At 36.7% G+C, this 24,517-nt stretch overlaps 1 protein-coding gene across 1 annotated transcript in view; it reads right to left on the reverse strand.

Moving 5' to 3' along the window:
• LOC125682428 (nephrin-like) overlaps positions 1 to 24,244 on the reverse strand; it is a 59,364-nt gene extending 35,120 nt beyond the window's left edge. Inside the window, exons 1-6 of the mRNA XM_056155957.1 lie at positions 24,133 to 24,244; positions 13,652 to 13,744; positions 13,118 to 13,441; positions 6,458 to 6,763; positions 5,385 to 5,678; positions 1,051 to 1,365 (exon numbers count right to left, since the gene is read on the reverse strand). Coding sequence (XP_056011932.1) covers positions 1,051 to 1,365; positions 5,385 to 5,678; positions 6,458 to 6,763; positions 13,118 to 13,441; positions 13,652 to 13,744; positions 24,133 to 24,244 — 1,444 coding nt within the window. The remainder of the gene's footprint in view (positions 1 to 1,050; positions 1,366 to 5,384; positions 5,679 to 6,457; positions 6,764 to 13,117; positions 13,442 to 13,651; positions 13,745 to 24,132) is intronic.
• Between the last annotated feature and the right edge of the window lie 273 nt (positions 24,245 to 24,517).

Consider the following 24,517-nt stretch of genomic DNA (forward strand, 5'->3'; position numbering starts at 1 on the left):
TTTGCATGTAAAATCGTAGTCCCTATTATGGCCCCAACCTACCCCTGGAGGCCATGGTTTTTGCAAACTTGAATCTACACTATGTCAGAAAGCTTTCATGTAAATGTGAACTTCTTTGGCCCAATGGTTCTTGAGAACAAGATTTTTAAAGATTTTTCCTATATATTTGTATGTAAAACTTTGAACCCCCCCCCCCTTGTGGCCCCATCCTACCCAGGGGCCATGATTTGAACAAACTTGAATCTGCACTATGTTAGAAAGCTTTCATGTAAATATCAGCTTTTCTGGCTCAGTGGTTCTTGAGAAGATTTTTAAAGATTTTTCCTATATATTTGTATGTAAAACTTTGATCCCCTATTGTGGCTCCATCCGACCCCCGGGGGCCAGGATTTTAACAATTTAAAATCTACACTATATCAGAAAGCTTTCATATCAATCTCAGCTTTTCTGGCTCAGTGGTTCTTGAGAAGAAGATTTTTGAAGATTTTTCCTATATATTTGTATGTAAAACTTTGATCCCCTATTGTGGCCCCATCCGACCCCCGGGGGCCAGGATTTTAACAATTTAGAATCTGCACTACCTAATAAAGCTTATCTATAAATTTCATCTTTTCTGGCCTAGTGGTTCTCTTTTCTTGATTATCTCCCCTTGGAAGGTGGCCTGGCCCTTTATTTTAACAATTTAGAATTCCCTTTACCTAAGGATGCTTTGAGCCAACTTTGGTTGAAATTGGCCCAGTGGTTTTTGAGAAGAAGTCAAAAATGTTAAAAGTTTACAGACGAACAGACGGACGGACAGACAGACGGACGCCGGAATACGGGTGATCAGAAAAGCTCACTTGAGCTTTTAGCTCAGGTGAGCTAAAAATGGTAAAGAAGAACTTTTCTGGGACTGTGATGTTTAGTCGACGTTGTAGTAAAGTAATAGTTAATAGCAAGTTAGTGGTCAAAAAAGTTAACTAATCTTCGAGCAACTGCATCCAGTCATGCACGTCGACTCTCTAATATTGGTATTGAAGTACTGTGACGTACATGTAATACATTACTTACATCTGATATTCAGTAGACCTCGGTTTGATTCCACTTGTTGTCCTTGTATGTTGCTGGCTCTACAGTACACCTGTTGACCGTTGTCCCCTACCACACCTATACAGGTCAGTACCGAAGTCGTTCTGTGGAGGCCATTACTGTAGGAGTCCGTTATAGTCGCTTTAGACGTGATCTGACTACTGATGACGGTTGATGACTTGTACCACGTGATGTTGGCTGCTGGGTTACAGTAATCCGTCCGACACGTCAGAGTTAATTGTTTACTGACATCCACTGTTATATGGACAGGGGTCAAGGTCACTGAGGTAACCAACACTTGAATTGAATGTAAATCTTATCTTATAGTTATATTTGTCAAAGTAGAATTACTAAAACTGTAATGGGCATGCTAAAATGCAAAATGTTACGAAACAGATCAGACTTAAGCATTATTAGAAACATTATTGCAATATGTAATTCTAATGTCTTCAAAATATTTTTTATCGTACAATATAATTTCATTAATGTGTCCTGGTGATTTTATGAATGAGTGAAAGTGGTTATCATCTTTTAGTTATCCTTCATGCGTGAAAATTTCATTCTGCATTGATACTTTTCATGTAAAGTTTCATTCCTAAAGCTTCAACAGAATTTGAGATTCAATTTACAGAGTTAGATAATCTGGTGGCTTTATATTTTGAAAAATAAAACGATGAAACAGTTCTTTAGTGGGGTATACAATTAGCTTTATATATATATTTGTGGCACAATAATCCCTGGTGCCCCCTCTGGCTACATGTATCCTATGAGTCGAGCAATATTTTCTGTATATTTAAACTATACGAAGTTAAAAACGACTGCATTTTGTTCTACATTGGACATCATAATAAAGTAGATCTCATTTTAGCATTACTTTTGTTAAAACTTTTAGTTTACAACATTTATTTCAAATACTGGAATGCTTAATCAGATGTGATAACTCATCTAATTTTCCGTATCTTCGTCTAAGAGTGTCACTGTAATTGAACTGTTAACAAATCGCAAGCTAGGAGAGTAACGGTGAACTTTAAGGTATTCATGAAAAAGAAACACTTAACACCTAGCTAAGTAATTGTTTGTTCCATTACTGATTCTTTATAATTAAAGACATTTGTTATGAATTATTGATTATTTTCTGATTAAAGATTGAGAAATCGGGATCAAAGAAAAACATTGAGAATATTAATTTATGTATAAGACTTAATTGATGCTTATCACCGTAATTATAGACTCACCATTTTTTGAAAGGGTGAAACATATTTCTAAATGTTTTTGGAAGGTAAAGAATGATATATAATGCTCTTTTCTCACCTTATAATATGGTTTCAAAATGCGGACTTGACGTTATTTTATGACATATTTGTTACATGTATAGTAATTTAGATTTAATGAATTCAAAAGCAAGAGAAACAACTCTCTCAATCAATTCAAGAGAATCATTTTATCCAAAAAATATTCGAAACCCCCTCAATATCTTCAGCTACATGTAATATGGGTGCAATAAATAAAATCCACAAACTAGATGTTATTCGTTTCTAATTCTTTGTTTCTTATTTTACTTGTACATATATTAGTATCTCACAAGTGGTCATCTCAAAGGCTTACAGAAGGTAGAAATTGACTATTCAGAACGACTTTTGACATATTTTGGATAAATCATTGGTTCTGTATTAAAATAATTTCATCCTAGAAAGGGTGGGGGGGCATAATATCAGATCTATACAAGCTTTCCACACTTTGGGTGCCTGTGCCACAGGTATCTTGTTAACCTTTTCATTTTTCAGTTTGTGACTTTTCAACGGGAATTCCAATGAAGCTTGAAACAGTAAGCCTTGCAATCCAAGAAAAAGATTTGGATGAATGCCATTTTTTTTTTTTTTTTTTTTTTTTTTTTTTTTGAAAAGAGACATTTTTTTTTTTGAAAAGAGAATACTAATGTAGGACTGTTATTAAAACAATTTACCCTGACGCCTGCTACTACTTTGATTTTGTGATTGTTATAGTGATAGACATCTTCACAAGTCAAGAGTTATTGATTCGTTACCTCGCACTAACCCTTGACATCAGTGACTATCAAAAAGTTGGGCTCGTTCTGATTGTTTCCACAAAAGAGTGGGAACCAATGAGAATGCGGTTCTATTTCTAACAAACTTTATCTAGTAAGTGGCGATCAATAAACGTAATTAGTGGTGTAAACATTACAATTACGCGTGTTCATCAATACAGTAGTATGAGATCGCGTCATTTGTATCCATTCACACCATAACAAGATGCAGTGATTTCACTGGATGTTTTATTTATAGTGGATTGCGTAATGGTCTAATGAGCTCAACTTTTATATACAACGGTTAGTGCGAGGTAACGAATCAATAACCCTTGACTTGTGAAGATGACTGATGAAAGGTGAAAATAACGAACGGTGATCAGTCTCATAACTCCTATAATGAATGACTGAAGACGGTAACTATATATTATTGGTATTATCAGTGGCGGATTTAAGGGGGGGGGGGGCGCAGCCGGCGTCCCCTCCCCCTAAAATGTTCAAACTTGACGTAAATCGTGGTATCTTGTTTAGAAAAATGTACAAAACAATGTAAGAAGCAATAATTTCTTCCACTCTCGGAGAAATAAATGACAAAATCTATTGATTTCTTCAATTACTTTATTGGGAGAACTTAATTTTTTCCAAAAGCGCTTAAAATTTGCTTCATTTTATTAATTTCACCTCATAAAAATGATAGAAAATAGTACAAAAGACTAAATAGGAGATATATTTCAAGCCCTATAAAATCTGTAAAGTTCAGGAGCTTCCGGGGGCTTCGTCCCCTGGGCCCCCACCAGGGTTTCACTCCCATACCCCTTGCCTCATAAAGTGGCGCCCCCGTAACCGCAATTCCTGGATCCGCCCCTGATTATTATTATTTGGGATTTGGATTGGTGACATTGAGGGGGGGGGAGGGGGCACTGATACCGGACTGCTTGTACGCGGTTATAACAATTTACCCCGACACCTGCTACTACCTTCATTTTATGATTGTTAGACTGAAAGAATGAATACGGTCAAACTCCCCGTCAAGGCCTCATTACGTCACCTACGTATAGACATCTCCTATGTGACGCAGTGCAATATACAGATTTGTATATTGTGAGTCCGCGATTATCACGCGTGCAAATAACACTAACGAAGTAGTTCGCAGTTAAAACTTGTAAATATTGACATTAAGAGCATTAACATAAAAGAACTTGATGTTTACGCTCTTGTTTTAAGCTGTTCACGTTTGACGTTATGTTTTTTCATCATTCTACAGTATATGCGGCCTAAGAAATCGCTATCCCATAATGCCTAACTGGAAGAGTTTGGTTTGTGAGCAAACGAACTCTGGCGGAAGTTTGTGAATACGGTGACAAAGACCGGTGAACATGAAGTGGCAAGAAATTAAATATACAGCATTCGTCATCTGTTACAGTAAAAACATTTTACGTCACAATCCAATGGGCGGATGGAGAAAAGATTTAAGCTTATCGCCGCGCAAGGATGGAATATTTTTCAGCACGACCTGGGGTTGTTGTTTTTTTAAATGAATGCGCTTGCTTTGAAATTTAATTTTGTGGGATAGTTTTCTTTTGATTTAATGTATATACAATATACACATATAATTTAACGCAGTCTTGTTCATAATAATGAACGCTCTGCTAGTAATTAACTTTTCGGCGATAGCAATGAAATATGCGTAAATATACATGAGAAATAAGAACAGTTTTCTTCGTAAATCGAATTCCATATACACATACATGTACACCGTTTTCTTGAAATGTTAACCATAAAAATATGCTTTAATGAGTATACGGATCATGCGTGGTTGAATTTGATTTTATAAAGTTGATCTTGCATAAATATTTTGCGCCTGAAGTGGAAGCTAAATGTTGATTAAATCAGGAACTGCAGTTTCCGCGGGCCTATTACCTGCTCAATCTTTTACGATCGGCTAGATGGTTTATCAAAATTGAACTATGTTCCCCTTATAGACCTCATACGTTTGTTTTGAATACGTTTTACCAAATATTTAACATCATAATTCATTAATACTATAAGAGTAACACTAAGGGGATTGACAATCAATTTAGAAATTGGACATTTTCAAGGGACATTGTGCTGAAAAATGTTCCGATAAGCTTAGATCTTTTCAATCCACGTTGAGTTAGCATCCACCCATTGCATTGTGACATGACTGTAACAGATGAACATCATGAATGCTGTATATTTCATTTCTTGCCACTTAATGTTCCCCGGTCTTATATAGTAGTACATCACTTACCATTAACCACTAAAGTCACACTAGTTGACTTTGGGGTACTTAGGAGTCGATGATTGGCTGTACAGGTACACTGTCTGTTGTTATAGGAACTGTCCATCACCAATGACAACACAGAAACAGCTGTGTAAGAGTTACTCTGATTGATTCCTGTCATGTCCACTCCTTTACATCTCCAAGACAACGTGGCTATAGGATTTCCTCCTGACAGTTGACAAGTCAGATTGACACGTGTTCCACTGTCGTACTGTAATCCTGGAGGGGAGGCTGTGATGACGGGGTCAGAGGACGGGGGATCTACAAATATAGATAAGAAGGTGATTTGCAAACAAGTTCATGTTACAGGGGATTCAACAGTCTCGCTTAAATTTAGAAATTTGCAAATTATGTGGTCATTATAATATATTAGTCTGTCAAAACAACCAATCATTGGGTCAAATGCTGCCTTGGCACACTGATTTTCACTACGGATAACTCCGTTTACCTGATCGAGGTATAGGGCTCACGGCGGGTGTGACCGGTCGACAGGGGATACTTACTCCTCCTAGGCACCTGATCCCACCTCCGGTATATTCAGAGGTCCGTGTTGGCCCAACTATCTATTTTATATTGCTTATAGGAGTTATGAGATTGAACACTGTTCATTATCTTCGCCTTTCACAAATAAATTGATATATCAGGGATATCTCGTTTAGGGTCAGCATTTCGCAAATTATACAGTAGTTGTAGTGATCTTATTTGCAAGTACAACCTGTGATTAGGTCGATATCTTCCTGACGAGTTTCATTAAAAAGTGTCAGGCCATTCTTCACATACTCATTTTGATTACGGATTACTTTGTGCTTACGGAGATGTGACCGATCAACACGGTATGCTTATTCATAGGCACCTGATCCCACCTCTGGTGTATCCAGAGGTCCGTGTTTGCAATATTTGTATGTGTAATTTGTACTTACATTTCATATACAGTGTTTGATCGGCTACTAATTGTGTTATAGTATTGTGCATTTCAATATTATTTAAATTCTGCCCCATCCCCTAAAATTGTAGTTTACGACAAGCAATACAATACTTACGTTTGACATTCAGTAGACCTCTGTTTGATTCCACCTGTTGTCCTTGTCTGTTGCTGGCTCTACAGTACACCTGTTGACCGTTGTCCACTGCCACACCTGTATAGGTCAGTATGGAGGTCGTTCTGTGGAAACCGTCACTGTTGGAGTCTGTTGTAGACGTGACCTGACTGCTGATGACGGTGGATGACTTGTACCACGTGATAATGGCTGCTGGGTTACAGTAATCTGTCTGACATGTCAGAGTTGTCTGTTTACTGACATCCACTGTTATCTGGGAAGGAGTCAAGGTCACTGAGGTAACCAGCACTTAAATTGAATGTAAAAATTATCCTATAGTTGTATTTGTCAAAGTAGAATTACTGAAACTGTAATGGGCATGCTAAAATGTAAAATGTTACGAAACATGATCAGAATTAAGCATAAAGGTGTCAAGGTCACTGATGTCACTGGCTCTACTAGTGTAGAATTTCAAAAATAATGAAGGACATCTGATATTCACGATTTTATAACCCATGATTGTTCTAGATTGTCGCCTAGGTTGAGTAAATGTAATTGATTCTTTTTCAATGCCTTTAGTATGTGATCATAAATTGATTGATTGATTGATTTTACGTCCCGTCGAGAATATTTTTCACTCATATTGAGACGTCACCAGCTGTAGGTGAAGTACCACAAATTTAAACCTATGTTTAGCACTCAGTTCGTGGTAATGAAGGTTCTTTAAATGAATCAACGCCTACCGTTATACGGGACCTCCGTTTTAAAGGTCATATCCTAAAGACAGGTGATTCGAATTATCACTTCTAACTGCCGAACGTGTGGTGAAGGAGCAATCACTACCTATTTGAACGCATTGGGTTTGACGCGGCCATGACACGAGCGGAACTCGAACTCACATCCTCCCGGTTACGAAATGGGCATAGACAAATATCAAACGTTTAATTTCCCGTGGGAATCCAGGTTAGAATAGGTCCTCAGAACCCCTAACTTGTCGTAAGAGTCGACTAAATAGGGCGGTCCTTCGGATGAGGCCGCAAAACCCGAGGTCCCGTGTCACAGTAGGTGTAGCACGATATATCCTTCCCTGCTCAAAGTCTGTAAGCGCCAAGTATAGGCCTAAATTTTGCAGCCCTTCATCGGCATGACGTCTCCATATGAGTGAAAGGTCATCGAGAGGGACGTTAAACAATATACAATCATTATCCAATCAATCAAGCGTATCATAGACCTCTTACACCGATGTACTTCAGTTAACATGATGCATGTATTGTTTGGGCATCTTTAGCTCTATATCACATGTCCTATTTCATATGGTCGGTCTACTTTCGGGGTAACTCTTTACTTGATATTCTGTAACATGTTTGGGTCGGTGCAATTGGATAGATCTGCAATCAAGACAATGATTAAAAATGACTGTACATGTATGCAAAGTGAAGATAACGAACAGTGATCAATCTCATAACTCCTACAAGCAATACAAAATAGATAGTTGGGCAAACACGGACCCCTGGACACACCAGAGGTGGGATCAGGTGCCTAGGAGGAGTAAGCATCCCCTGTTGACCGGTCACACCCGCCGTGAGCCCCATATCCTGATCAGGTAAATGGAGTTATCCGCAGTCAAATCAGTGTACCAAGAACGGCTTACGGTAACAATCGGTATGAAACACGTCGGACAGCATTTAACCCAATGCGAGGTTGTATTGACGAAATAGATCGTTATAACGACCATAGAATTTGCGAAATGCTGACTTCAATCGAGACTGTTGAAATCCCTGTACCATCAACTTGTTTGTCAGTAGCTTACCTCGATTTAAAAACTGACTATACCCAGAACAAACTCTTGCATATCGAATCAGTTGAAATATATAAACACCATATGCAGGTGATAATGGAATATTGCTACATAAATGTGGGAAGTTGACGATGGAGAAGCTGAAATCATCCCGTTTGTCATACAGTTGAGTTGTTAGTTGAATTAAGCAAGATGTATAAAATGACAATTAAGCAATATTTACGAAAAATGATGATGTGAACAAGAATGAATCAATATACATGTATACCGATAATATAAAACAAATCTAATTGGGTATAAGTACGGGTCTCGTCTGTCCTATACCCAGAGAGAGCTCAACTACAATTATAGAAATATTACAGTTTTAATACACTGTATAAACACCCATCTTCACAAGTCAGGGGTATTGATTCGTTACCTCGCACTAACATCTTCACAAGTCAGGGGTCATTGATTTGATACCTCGCACGCCGTTAGTGCGATATAACGAATCAATAACCCTTGACTTGTGAAGATGACAAACACCCTAAAACCAGTATACTTGCAGTGTTACGCAAATTCGGATTTGTACTTTTGACCATTTTGGTTTCGTATTTGAGAAATTTACTCACTCGGATTTACGCCAAAAAAGCACATGGAACAAATTGTTGCTCACAGACAAAGGACTTGAGGTTAATGAAGGTCATGTTAAGAAATGTAAACTTTTATTACATGAAATACAACAAACATTGAACTCTATCATTGTCTCGGCATTATCCCATCCCCCTGTTGCAGTGATAAATGACCTTAAGCAACAATCTGAACATTATTTAGATGTTTACACTGAATTTTGTGACTATCTTGTCAGTGTACGATCATAACAAAGTGACACTGAGAAAAAGAATGCACATTCCATAAAAGAAACTACGTGAGAAGAAAAATTTCTTGCCGTGGCCTTCAATTCGACATTCAGATATATCGACGACGCTTTTTCTACAAACAATAATAACTTTCATTCATATAGATATGTCGATTCGATATATCCCTGTGAGCTCGAAATAAAAGACACCACAGGGTCGTTTACTTTTGCTTCATACTTAGATATTTTATTGAAAGTAGACATTAACGGCAAACTGACAACTCAACTGTATGACAAACGGGATGATTTCAGCTTCTCCATCGTCAACTTCCCATATTTATGTAGCAATATTCCATTATCACCTGCATATGGTGTGTATATCTCTCAACTAATTCAATACGCAATACATTGTTCTGTTTATTATGATCAGTTTTTAGATCGGAGCAGGCTACTAACAAACAAGTTGATGGAGCAGGGATTCCAACAGTCTCGTTTAAAGTCAGCATGTCGCAAATCATACGGTCGTTATAACGATCTAGTGTGCCAATACAACCTAGCATTGGGTCAAATGTTGTCTGACGTGTCATACCAATTGTTAGGCCGTTCTTGGCACTCTGATTTTGACTACGGATAACTCCGGTTACCTGATCAAGATATAGGGTTCACGGCGGGTGTGACTGGTCGACTGGGGATGCATACTCCTCCTAGGTACCTGATACTAGTTTGGTATATCCAGGTGTCCATGTTTGACCAACTCTCTATTTTGTATTGCTTATAGGAGTTATGAGATTTATCACTGTTCGCTATTTTGACCTTTCATGTTAAATTTCACCTCACCCTGCATACAGAACCTCTACACAGGTGATCAAACATTTTACAATTTTGGTGGAGGCCTTCCCGCACTACATAACTGCATTTAGATTTTCTTACACTTCTACAGTTGTAAAGCAGACGATTTTTGAAAATTGGTCAAGTGTTGCCAGTTTTTACTTCACCTCTAAGGACCCCGTGGTGTAAGAGTCCTGCAAATCATAAATACTCCCTTATCTCTTTAACATGGTAGTTATCAAAAAGTTTGAAATGTTGATGCCAAACGCAGACCAAAGCAGCAGATCACCCGAGTGACTCAGATTACGCAATAACAAGGGTGATCCAAGTTCAAGTTCAAGTTCATTTTATTCACTCAAACCACATTATACATGGTACATGAGGTGCATTAAGTAAAAATACATTTGAGTAAGAATAAGGTCAGAGTATGTACAAATATATATACATGTATTGAAAAAGTATTTACAAAATATATTAAGGATGACAGACTAACTCATAGATTTTTTAGATAAACATACAGAGTTTTTCAAGTGTTTTAACCTTACTGGTTGACATAATTTCATGAAATTTATAACATTATAATAATAATAATAATAAGACCTTTATTTAACCAGGATTACATATTTAGCGATAACGCTAGTTTTCAATATGGTCCTGCATATAACATACATACAGACAGATATTAGTAAAATAAACACAGATTAAAAGAAGTAGAATACATATAAACTTAAGAAATAATTATGAATGTAAGATAAATAGAATACAAAATGAAGCTTAAAAAGTATGGTGATAATCTCTAAGATAATTTCTCTTAAAACACGCAACACTCGTTGAGTTTCTTATGTTTTAACATTAGGTCTTGTGTAATACCTACTGTGTAGGTATTCCTTTCTAATATTTGACAAAGCATTGCATTCTAATATATAATGGAATTCGTCTGCAATTTTTCGATTCGTTACACAAAACACAAAATCTTTCATTATATGGAATACCAATCCATCTACCAGTCTCTATAGGGAGGCGGTGATTTGTGGTGCGAAATTTAAGAAAAATAGTTCTGATTTTTTTGACAATTTTTCTAAATATTTTTCTGGTCCAAAGTGAAAGGTGAAGATAACGAACAGTGATCAATCTCATAACTCCTACAAGCAATACAAAATAGATAGTTGGGCAAACACGGACCCCTGGACACACCAGAGGTGGGATCAGGTGCCTAGGAGGAGTAAGCATTCCCTATTGACCGGTCACACCCGCCGTGAGCCCCATATCCTGATCAGGTAAACGGAGTTATCCGCAGTCAAATCAGTGTGCCAAGAACGGCTTTACTTAACTTAAAAGTTCTGTATATTTTACCTTTAGATGAATTGAACATATCGCTCGACCATGTTTGAATGAATTGATCCTTAAGTCTTTATTTGACAGTATTTGTTATCCATTTTCCATTTATGTTCTCTTGTTGGTGCCATATATTTGAAAGTCCACACATGTTTAAAATTCGATGAATACATTCAAACCAGGGGTTTTTAACAGTACTGTTAAGATATTGTGTATGCAAAAATTTATAAAGTACATTAACAATTTTAAAGTCACAACCTTGCAATAATGTAGCCCAGTGTGAAATCATTCTGCTATACACATTAATATAGATTGGGAAACGACCTGTTTCACCATATACCATAAATGAGGGCGTAGAGCTTTTCAGCTGAAAAATGTGTTTCAGAAATTTTAAGTGAATGCGCTCTACAACTTGTAAATTTCCGACATCACAAGTAAATTACCAACCAATTACATTGCTAAGCTCCATGGGCAAAGTTATACATGTATTTTGAATAGTCACTTTGAAAATTGCTATCAGAAAGTTATCTGAATTTATGAAGAACAAGCTGGGTTCAGGAAAGATTAATTAACATTAGATCATTTTTTGTATTACAATATCTGTCACAAAAAGAACAAATTGGTTTGTGCATTTATAGATTTTAAGCAGGCTTTTGAAACTGTATGGGAAAACGGTCTGTGGAAGTTAATAGGAGATTTTCGAATTTTTCAATTTCTTACATATTTTTTTGAATACTCTGTCGCGTTATTTGGCGGATTTTTCAAGACATGCTTACTTTTGGTTCAGCTTATTTTATTTACTTCCTGGTTTTAATGCAGAAATTAAGTACCAGCGTTGTTTTTAAGTGGTATAATAAATACATCAGAATATAGTTGTAAGGATCAGTTTAACAAGATATTGTTTAGTGGTACTTCAGTTTATCCAAACGTGCAATGAATTTTCAAAACAAAATTGGTCTAGACGCATAATGGGGAAAAATACCTAAAACTTAAGCTGTGTCATTTTGAAATGTTTTACCACAAATCACCATCTATCAGTAGAGACTGGCGAGTGGTTTAGTATACCATATAGTACACTCTTCTGTGTTCTATATACAGTGTAACTAATCAGAGATCGTTGACGATTTTCATTGTTATTTCGGATTTCAAACATTTCGGTTGAGCATCGCTGAAGAGACATAATTTGTCGAAATGCGCATCTGGTGCATCAAAATTGGTACCGTATACGTTTTACATACATGTATAATATGGTATCAAAATAATCAGGAAGATGTGTGCTTTCAAAAAATAATAAAAACCTAGTTTTGAAAATATTGTCCCGAAGGTCCCTTTTCACTTGACGCAACTCATGTAGTACAGAGCTTTATCCTACATAGGAACAGATTATACATCCACATAGTACATGAGAATACTGCATAAGACCTAATGTAATGAAATTCCATGAAGTATGGCATCCAGCAATGTTAAAACCAAAACTTTGTAAATTTATTTAAATCTATGATATAGTCTGACCTCCTTTTTTTCCTTTTCACCATCATACGTTTTTGTTTATACGACATCTATATTTTTGTTAATGTTATTTGATTTATTTAATGAAAATATGTATTGTGTCATGTGTACCATATTTGATGTGGTTTGAACAAATAAAATGAGCTTCAATAGAAAATAAATAAACCAATGGTTGTGAGAACAAAAGCCAATTAGGAAAGCCACTTTTAAATGTATTTATGCAAAGAAACTCGAGTGATCAATCACACTTTCACTTACATAATTGTTTTGATAAGAAAATAATCTGTTCTACATTACCGGAGGGTAAGATTTCAATCTTTCTTCGTCCGTTTTTATGATATCAAATAAAACTTACCAGTAACAGAAAAAGTGATGTTAGTACTCCTTTCATTTCCTGTTAATAAACCTGTACAGAAAACAGTTGCTCCATTCCAGCTCTGAGGAACGGGATACTGGACACTGTATGTTGTGTCATCAGGACAGGATGTGATGTAATTACTGGAACATACAGACTGTTTACACACTCCTCCTGAAGATTCCAGAGCACAGAATGAGGATGTTGGATTTCTACTGGAGTAAAATAATGCAGCGATTGGATTCGACTCAAAGGAACACTGTAATGTCACAGTCTGATTCAATTCCACATCACTGGACGGAGAGACAGTCAGAGTTATGGAACCTACAACACAATCATACCGTGAGAAAGCCGAGTTAAGGTTAGGAAGTGAAAAAGAGATTTAAGTTTGTTTTAGATCTGATATAACAGGACTACATTATATCACTTCGATATTTTTATAATCTAAAGATAAAACATAGAATTAAATTTACATATTCCTTAACATTCCAACCAAAGATTGTAGTTTCATCAAAGTTCTTGCGTTACACTTACCATATATATTTTGGCTTTGTGTTACCAAGACCCAGATCAGATTTAATATGATACTTGAGAAGTTGTATCTTTGGTAATCCATTCCTGATATAGCTGTGATATAGAACACAAAATCAATATAATATTAGTGTACTCTAGAAGAAACTACCAATGCTCTAACGAGACTAGTGCATGTTGTGAATTCATCAAAGTTAAGGCTTATTTAATCTTCATTTTCTGTACAGTCCCTTTATTTGTTTATTTGTTACAAATCAGATACTAGCTCCAAATTTTACGACCTTCGCTTCTCATGAAGGATATTAATTGAGTTCTGGAGATTTAAAAAGTCAAAATTATCTACATCCCTCGCGTGAAACAGCACGATCCGCCAATGCACTGTACATATAAACATCTTTAATGCACATGTGTATGCTTTAGTTTATTGTTTCAAGTTACATTTTATAAGAAGTAAAATTAAACTTCGTTAATTATGATGTGTGTTTTTAATGAACAGTAACTAATGTATTTCAAAGGGCTAACGCTCTTACCAAAATGTGTGCCAGAGTTGTTTGCCAGAAGTGTGCAGCTAATGCCGTTTGCGACACACAGTGTGCCAGAAGTGCACCACAACTTTTTCTTAAAATTTTAGAACTGAAACAGCCAGGGCACCAAAGTTCACGACTTTTTCTTGAATATTTAAAATAAAAGAGCTATTCTACCAGAATGTTAAATATATCCAACACAACATTTCTATAATATGTTCTTGAACAATTTTGGGAAAAGAATTTAATTTGTTCTAGCTAGTCGATTAATTAATTCTTTATGATATCTAAGTTGAACTGAATTATTAAGGATAGATCTACAAAATTTTCAATTCTTGAAATGCTCACAAGATCATCCGTAGTCAAAATCAGTGTGACAAGAACGGCCTTTATATGATGCAATGTGGCCAACCACTATGGTTATCTCGTCAGGTTTACTTGCTAGGCATTGTTGGGCTCTGAAGTTCCAGGGTATGCAGTGTAATGCTAAATTCACGGTCACAGGGGTTCATGGGTTTTACATACATCATGATTACAATTGCAATGTACCAAGGACCTCACAATGTATGTCAATGTATGCAGAGTTATTGAATTTCACAATACATGTACTTATCGATTATTGACAGTCCCTATGTAATTACGTGTTATTGACTTGCTATTTCAATTTGCTTTTTTCCCTTCATTTTATGTAGATTACAGATGATTCCGATAACGTACGTGACGTGGAGCGCTATATGCTATTTCGTTCACACGTTTCAGGTTTGTGCTGGAACCAGCCTCACAGCATATGAGTCGCAGTATTTTTTCACCTTGCTTGTCGTTCTTTGGATCTTTAGCACCTTCCATAACAGATTTAAGACCCTAGATCCATATCATTACTCTCCATTAGTTGCAGTTTTCCCCCGATAATCACCGACAATTTCAAACTAATTTTGGACTTGTAGACTGTTAATCGGTTCGTCGTGTGTTTATTCTGAATGTCAAGCCTGATCAGAAAAAGTTATTGTTTGGTTAAGTTTTAAGTCAATCACTGTCTACTCTATTTCCATGTAAATAATTGACTGATTTTGTCTCAAATGTATTTGGCGTTGACTTTTTTCACAATTCATTGAATAGGCTTTATTGGAGTTTGTATGTTTCCAGAAGTCAAGAAACCACGTCAGAAAGTGTCATGTTTTGTTATCCAACTTTTCCAACATTTAACCTTTACGTCATGTTTCAGTATAAAACAGGGGGATCTTCAGACGCTCGCTTTCTTCTGCTCAGGACTTGCTTCGAGGAGGCGTGCTTTGGGGGGTTTGGCTTAGGAGTGTTGATGGGCTGGGTAATTTTGTAGTTTGGCTCAAGTAGCCAGTTTTTAATTTTAATTCTTAGCTGAATTAGGATTATTTCTCGCATGGCTTTGGAACGTTTGGATTAGTTTGGCGAATTTATTAGAAATTTCTGGTCTAAATAGTTTGATCCTTTACAGTTTTTTGTTAAATCGTAGGAATTGTCGAAATTGATTAATTTAGAATTGTGCCATATTCTGCTTTTATTACCTTAATTTTTAAGGAAGTTTTCGGGCTTGTAATTAGATCTTTTTTTTTGACGGAATTCAGACATCAAAGTTATTCTACAATTTTATACTGGAAATCTTCGGAATCAATAGGAATCCTTTAGGGGTATATCGATTTTAGTTATGGGATTTAACTTCCCTCCAAGAGAACTGGGAGATACTTTCTAAATCGGTGTTTGGGGATATTTGTCAATTTTTTGCTTTCCAACATAGGAGTTGTTGACAGGGCTGGCAAGTGATTACGGTCCGCCTGAATTGAGACTACTTTGTTGTTAATATTATTACCTTTGAGATTACACAATTTTAAATGGTCAACTTCAGAATCGAGTCTAATTTTTAGTCAGGAATCTTGAAAGTTTTAGATATTCCCATGAAAATTGCAGGAAATTCGGGTAATCTACAAGTTCAGAATGATTATCAGAATTGTATCAATTTAAATCTTGGTTATAGTAACCATTGCTTGAAAGTGCGCAAGGGGGTTCGATCTCCCTGGTTGTTGAGAAACGCGCCCGAGGAGAGCGCGGGGGAACGAAGGGGGGAACACAGAGAGAAAGGCTCTCTCCTCGTGTCTGCAGGGGGCCTGGGTGACGGACGAGGGTGCGCGTCACCCACCGCGTAGGGAAGGTAACAATTTAAGCTCTCAGGATTTAGTTGTTCCGTCAGGATGCCTCATTTATCTAACTTGTCACAATGATGAAGGGACAATTCACACAAATCCCAAAAGTGTAGCAGAAACTTTTGCGAAATATTACGAGAAAACATATATCCCTTTAGAAGATGACAACTTTAAGAACGACTTTAAATCTCAAATAGAATTTGAAATCATTCGTACAACTGAAACATGTGAAAGTGATATACAAAACTTCCCTGGAGGAGACATTACTACAATAGAACTAAATGCTATAATCAACTGTCTGAAGCTTCGCAAAGCTCCCGGTCATGACTCTATCACTAATGAACACATCATACACGGAGGAAATTCTCTCGTTCTCTGCCTCGAGAATATATATAACACAATTGTGTCTTGTGGTAAAATACCCTAGAATGGAAACAAGGATTGATAGTGTCCTTGTACAAAGGTTTTTCAAAACCCCAAAATACGTGTGACAGTTACAGACCAGTAGCGTTACTATCTTGCTTTTTTTTGATTTTTGAAAAAATTATTCTGTCTCGCATATATGAATTTTTGATATCAAATGAATATTTCCCCAACAAGCAACAACAAGGATTTCAAAAATCGTTAAGCTGCCTTACTGCCTCATTTAATTTCCAAGAAACAATATTTCATTATACAAAGCAAGGAAATAATGTATATGTAAGTTTTTTAGACTCTAGTAAGCGTTTGACACAGTTTGGAGGCAAGGCCTTATGTTTAAATTGTATAATGTTGGTGTTACTGGCAAAATATGGACATTAATTAACAATTGCCACCAAAGTAAATAAACTCTGTTGTGGTTAACCAAACTCAGTCAAAATGGTTTCCTGTCAATCAAGGTGTTCGACAAGGAGGTATATTATCTACATTTTTGTATCTTGTTTTTATCAATGATGAATGATCTCTTAAATGATTTAGAGAGTTGTAGTAGAAAGATTGGTGTACTAAATGTTCCCAGTAACTGTCCCTCCTTGGCGGATGATATATCATGTATCAGCTTATCTCCAGCAGGTCTCCAGTCTCTTTTGAACACTGCTTTTATTTACTCAAACAAATGGCGATTTAGATTTAATGCAGCCAAATCATGTGTGTTAATATTTCGTTCGAAAAAATGCAAAGATAGAAAGAAGCAATGGTTTTTAGGCGAATTATTGATTCCTAATGAGGAAAATTATAGTCATTTAGGCATAATTGATGATCATAATTGTAGACTTTCTACAAGGATGACAGAAGCATGCAACAAGGGACGTAAACCGTACTTTGCACTTTCCGACTTAGGCTCGCAGTTTCTCAATCCAAATACAATATCCCACTTATACAAAACAGTTATGCAGCCTTCCGTTTTATTTGGCTGTGAACTCTGGAATTGCATATCCCCTTCTGATCTCCAGAAACTAAATACTTTTCAACACTTCGTCTGTAAGAACGCACTGAATCTTCCAAGATTATGTAGATCTGACATCTGTGAATCGTTTTTTGATGTTCTACCGATAGCAGCAGAGATCGACGTGAGAAAGCTACTATTCTTCGGAAGACTGTGTCGCTTGAATTCTGCTGCTCTTACAAAATATCTTTGACACACTTCTATTCATTCATCTATAACTTAGCACGGACTCAATTTGGTTTTATTCCTGAAAATCTAGAAATTATGGAAACGTACGGTCTTACAGAACACTTGCAATGCTGGTTACAAGATAAACCGGTATGGAAGAAGATCGTCAGGAACTCTGTCTCACCAGTGCACAAACTACAAAGCCATATCCGTTTATCCCGTGACCCTCACTTCTCCCTCTTTCAACTTATTTTCGACATCACAGACCGTTATCACTTTGGAAAATGCTAAGACATTGCTACGAAATCAACCTGTGCAAATTTATTTGCAAACTTACCTCAAATATCCGGAAACACAACGTAATGCAAGTTTGCTTATTGTGTCAAAAAACCCTCACGAATGTATCTGTTCACGCCTCCTGCACTTGCCTGGCCACTGCCAGCATTCGAGATCAATGGTGGTACAACATCGTGAATTTCTACGACATATGGTTGACAGCAGAGATATGTGCTCTCACAGAAGACGATCTATTTTTTTATTCTACTTGGTCGGCAAACTCTTACTTAACTATGTAATTCAGCAAATGTGTTCTTCCGCATGCTGAATTATAGGCTTGTGCACAACACTACAACTCTGTACAACAGAACATTATTCTTCATGAACACATAAATGGGATTTTCTTATGTACCTTTTTTCCCTTTCCACTATGTATATATGTTCATAACTTCCTAATAATTTTTCTTGTACCTAATTGTACTTCTACACAATTAGTAATTTTGTAATTATATATGTCATGTCATGATCCTCTGCGGAGGGAAATAAAATATGAATGAAAAAATGAAGAAAAAAACCCCACACATTTCCCTCAGAGTCCCAATAGTTTCCACTTCCTGGCTTTCATCATTTAAATTTCTCCTTTTACTCCCTGGTTTATGAAGTTTTCAAGATTAAGTGCATCCAATCTCAAGTATGCATGGTGGAAAAATAGATAAATAAATAAATTTTTAAAAAGAAACAAATTATCAAATTTGTTGTGGGGGACATTGTTCCAATGTCTCTGGCGGACTGGGAAGTGCGTTGGGGTAGTTGATCACTAATTCTGTGCCAAAACCGGCTCTTCTCCCACCTGCTACTGAAACAGTGTACCCTCCAGATGACCACTTAAGTAGATCAAGGGTCAGTGGATATTCATAGAAAATAGTGATTTCTTGAATGGATTGCTAAAGTTGAATTCGTGGGGCTCTCAGCTAGTTCATAGCTGGGGCCACATCCACCTCCTACATGTACTAAGGGAGGGGATGCTACAGGCTGGTGCATGTTGGACAAATGTAAGAGGGTCCACTTGTTCTTTAAACCAGGTAGCACACAGGAGACAGGTGAGATGCGCAGAGATCTCTACCCCCTTAGAACGTGGTCACCCGTTCAGGTTGGGGCACCTATGTCCGCATAGGGTCCCCTGTGTTACCCCTGCTTTGGTAGTCAAACTGGCACACTGGCCGCCTCCCCAGTTCCCCATCAAAAATTGCATTCGACCCTTTCCACCGTACATGTAAATGTATCCTGTTTCTGATTACAATTAATAAATATTCAAACTTTATCACTCTTGTTAATCCAGCTGCTAAGCAGTCTATGAAGGATTACAGGGCAACCAGCTAAACTTCGACAGACCTACTGGGTTTATTCAGACACTAGGTCAAGGTCAACAATTCAATTCAGACAGTAGGTCAAATGTCTCGCGGCTGGTTGTGCTGTATATTTAAGTTTAATTTTAGCAAAATAGCTCCTCCTCTAGTTAGATTTAACACGACCTAGGTCAGGCCATGGAGCCAATTCTTTTATTAATACATTTGTATCAGCAAATCTTCAGTTCCATTTCAGAATGAGCACTACCAATCACTAACATCATTAAAGAGATCACAAGTGATTAAGGTAGTGATTGCATGGGTCATTGAAAATTAATGAATCTATGAATTTTTTTGATTTTTACATATTTTGTAGTTGACAGTATCTGTAACTCATTATGAAAGTATCATATATGGTTTTCAAGGAAATTCTGACGCTACGGTTGTCATAGTAACCCCTCTTGTTGACTTTCCGTAATAAATGGTACAGGTATTTGAGGTGATGTTTAAAAATGATACAAAAGGGGTAAGGGATACAAATTTGATAGCAAATTGAAGTTAAGCCTTAAATGATATATAATTTGTATTAATATGTCCATTTGTTTTCATATGAAGTAGAAGCAGGGCTGCTTATGAGCAATTTCGCAATTTTTAGAAGGCAGTTATTCACCAAAGCAGATATATTTTCACCCCCTGAGGAATAAATGACCAATTATTTTTTTTTAAAATATGTTTTGACATATGTTAGGATGGTTTTTTCCTGAAAGTATCAATATTGGTTTTCAGGTTTACTATGGCGTTATGATCACTATAGTTACCCCCTCCCCCTCCTTACATAAATGCTGCAGGTGATAATTACAATAGATATGCATCTTACATGCATTTATTTCAACTCATATTAAAACTATGAAAATGTTTTGATGTTTATTATTGAATTTATTCTACATGAATGATAGTACTGTTGCTTTGGGGATGTTTTTATTACTTTCTATTTGAAATTACTTGTATATTCATGCTTTGTAAGCGTATGTTAAAAACGCGGGAAATATAACCCATCCGATGTAAACTGTGCAATGTGACGTCGATACCTGCAACGTCTTTATTTTTTTCTCTCCTTTCAAACCAAGCAATTATCAAACAACAAAACTTTCTTACTTTTTATATTATAAGAAATAACTGAACTAATTGAGAAAAAGATATTGACAGCAAACGCTGCTTTTCAGAATACACACTTCTTGATTTCTCTTACTAACATCCACGTTACATAGTAGCATTTTAGATTTATGTGTTCTAACACAATATACATGTTATGAAATTCATAGCATTATATATTATGATTTTAATAGGCTTAGTGGTTTGTGAATTAAATTAACGTGCTGCAAGACTGAAAATTAAGAGGGGGAGGGGGGTACATGTATCATGGAGACTTAGGATCTAATGTCTATTTTTTTTAGGTCACCTGAATTCATTCAGGTGACCTATTGCTATCTGTTTTTGTCCGTCGTCGTTCGTCGTGCGTTAACATTTGAACATTTTCAGCTTCTTCTCTGAAACCCCTGAACTAATTTCAACCAATTTTGGCATATAGCATCTGTGGGTGGAGGGGAACAAAAATTGTGAAATTCGTGGACCCTGCCCCCCTGGGGCCTGAGGGGTGGGGCAAAAACCATCAAAATGAGTGTAATTTTAAAAAATCTTCTTCTTTACTCCTGGACATCAAGAAGCCAAACTGTGGGCATAATTATAATGAGTGTTGAGCCCTCTACCAAAATTGTGAAATTCATGGCCCCTGGGGCAGGGGTTCTTGTGTTAGGGTGGGGCTCTATTGGTCATATAGTGAAAGTGTAGAAATTCTTTGAAAATTTTCTTCTCTGTCTCTGGGTATTAAGTAGACAAACTAATAGCATGGTAATGATGAGCAAGGATGCCTCTTTATCTCTTTATACCCCCCGCAACAAGTTGTGGGGGGGGGGTATACTGGAATCGGGTTGTCCGTCTGTCCGTCCGTCCGTCTGTAGACGCAATGGTTTCCGGGCTCTAAAGCATTATCCTTTCCACCTACCGTCACCATATCATATATATGGACTACCCATGGGATGAAGATGTTCCCTATCAATTTTGGGGTCAAAAGGTCAAAGGTCAAGCACACTGGACATCGAAGTAGCAATATGGTTTCTGGGCTCTAAAGTGTTATCCTTTCCACCTACAGTCACCATATCATTTATATGGACTACCCATAGGATGAAGGTGTTCCCTTTCGATTTTGGGGTCAAAAGGTCAAAGGTCAAGCGCACTGGACATTGAAGTAGCAATATGGTTTCCGGGCTCTAAAGCGTTATCCTTTCCACCTATAGTCACCATATCATACATATGGACTACCCATGGGATGAAGATGATCCCTATCGATTTTGGGGTCAAAAGGTCAAAGGTCATGCGCACTGGACATTGAAGTAGCAATATGGTTTCCGGGCTCTAAAGCGTTATCCTTTCCACCTACAGTCACCACATCATACATATGGACTACCCATGGGATGAAGATGTTCCCTATCGAATTTGGGGTCAAAAGGTCAAAGGTCATGCGCACTGGACATCGAAGTAGCAACACTCAGAAAAGAGGTAGTTTATACCTATTACCAACACCCTTTGGGAGATTGGGGTAAGCGGGGGGTATTCTTAGTGATCATTGCTCACAGTACCTCTTGTTAAAAATTGTGAAATTCATGGCCCCTGGATCAGGGGTTCTGGTGCTAGGGTGGGGCTTTATAAGTCATATAGTGAAAATGCATTATTTCTTTGAAAATCTTCTTCTCTGTCCTTGGGTATTAAGTAGACAAACCAATAGCATGGTTATGATGAGCAAGGATGCCTCTTTCAAAATTGTGAAATTCATGGCCCCTGGGTCAGGGGTTCTGGTATTAGGGTGGGGCCCTATTGATCATATAGTGAAAATGCATTTTATTTCTTTGAAAATCTTCTCCTCTGCTGCTGGGTATTAAGTAGACAAACTAATAGTATGATAATGATGATCAAGGATGCTTCTTTCAAAACTGAAATTTATGGCCCCTGGGTCAGGGGTTCTGGTGCAAAGGCGGGGCTGACCACATAGCTATTCAATGTTTCTTCCATCCAAAAGTAAAATTCTTATATTTAAACACAAACCTAATTCAAACATTGGAAGGTTGTTACATGATACTCAGGTGACCTATAAGGCCCCTGGGCCTCTTGTTTAAAAAGATAATTAAAACATAAGGGATTTTTCATTTGTATTGTATTTCATTAACATATTTTCATAATGAGCATGATACTAATTAATTATGATGATAACAGTCAACCGTATCACCATCATTGAGTTGTCAATGTGTCAGAAAAAATAGATATCTTACCTGATTATCAATAGGATGTATATATAGCGAATTATGCGAAACAGCTAACCATCAGAAAATGTGAGTACACTGCAGTTATAGACAACATAATAGAAAGTGACTTTCCTGACAATAGCTACATTTTCCAGGACGATAATGCCCCTGTTTATCGTTCTAGGGTTACCAAATCATTCGTGGAAGACAATAGTACAAAGTATCAACACGATGGAGTGGCCAGCGCAAAGCCCAGATATAAACATTATAGAACATTTATGATTAAAGATTTAAAAAAGAATAGAACATTCACTGGAGGAAATTACTCCTGTAGAACAAATACATGTATACAATAAAATTTATTCAATTTGGACCATATATTATGACAATTAAAATTCTGTATCCAGTCAAACGCGAGTAGATAGTTAACCAACCTACCAATATCAAACCAACAGTCACTTAATGTGATAATGATTGATGGATTGTTTTAATGTTTTCCGCCACACTCAACATTTTTTCAGTTATATGGTGGCGCCCAGTTTTTATTGGTGGAAGAGAGAACCCAGATACAATGTACCTGGGAAGAGACCACCGACCTTCCGAAAGCAACCTGGGAAACTTTCTCACTTACCGGCGCGAGCGGGATTCGAACCCGCGCCGACAGAGGTGAAAGACCGTGTGATTTTGAGCGCAATGCTCTAACCACTCGGTCACGGAGGCCCCTTACTGTAATAATGAAATAAATACGTACACATATTCTATTGAAATTTCGTAGAGAATAAATTTCAGTGTTTAATCACTCTCACTTTTATATTTCACTCTTGAAAAGCGGGCTTCAATACAAGATCCCTTTTATTAGTGGAAATGTTCTATTCATAAGGTGCAAATATTTGCCTTATTTAACCCTTGATTTGATGTTTAAGTTCTTTTTTTTTTCTTTTTTCTTTTTTTGATCAGGAATTTAAATCTATTTCTATTTTGTATTCAGTCTTTCAATTTGTTCATCTTGCTTTTTTAAAAATACAAATCTTCTCAACTAATGAGAACATCTTAAACTTTCACAAACGTAAGATGAGTTAAATCCAATAGTCTAACTGGCTAACAATCATTTAAATGTCAGACTACATGTCTTAACACATAAACAACACACAATACACGTGAACATGTGTATGTTAAATATAACGTGGTTTCAGACTATGATAATTCATTGTACTTACCATAGCATCCCGAGAAAACAGGAGTAAGTAAAAGTAAACATTTACACAACGATAATCTGTGCATTTTGTTTTTAAAAATTCTTTTTTTATCTTCTTCCGGGTGTATTCTCATACATATACGGTAACATGCAATGGACATTAAAAGTCGTTTTTGCCATTCGTTCATACGACGATTCGCAGAGAAATAAAACGATTCATGACGTCAAGCCTCATAGATTTTGTACATTACATAAAACACAACTTACTTACAGCAGACATCGCAGATTCACTGGTTGGCATTTAAGAAATAAAATTTATAATTCCTTATTTGATGCATGTATAAAACGAAAAATTGGACTGAAAACTTTATTAATGCGCGTCATGCATGTATCAAACGTTTTTGAAA

Source organism: Ostrea edulis, chromosome 2, assembly GCF_947568905.1.
Source record: "Ostrea edulis chromosome 2, xbOstEdul1.1, whole genome shotgun sequence".
Taxonomy (NCBI): Eukaryota; Metazoa; Mollusca; class Bivalvia; order Ostreida; family Ostreidae; genus Ostrea; species Ostrea edulis.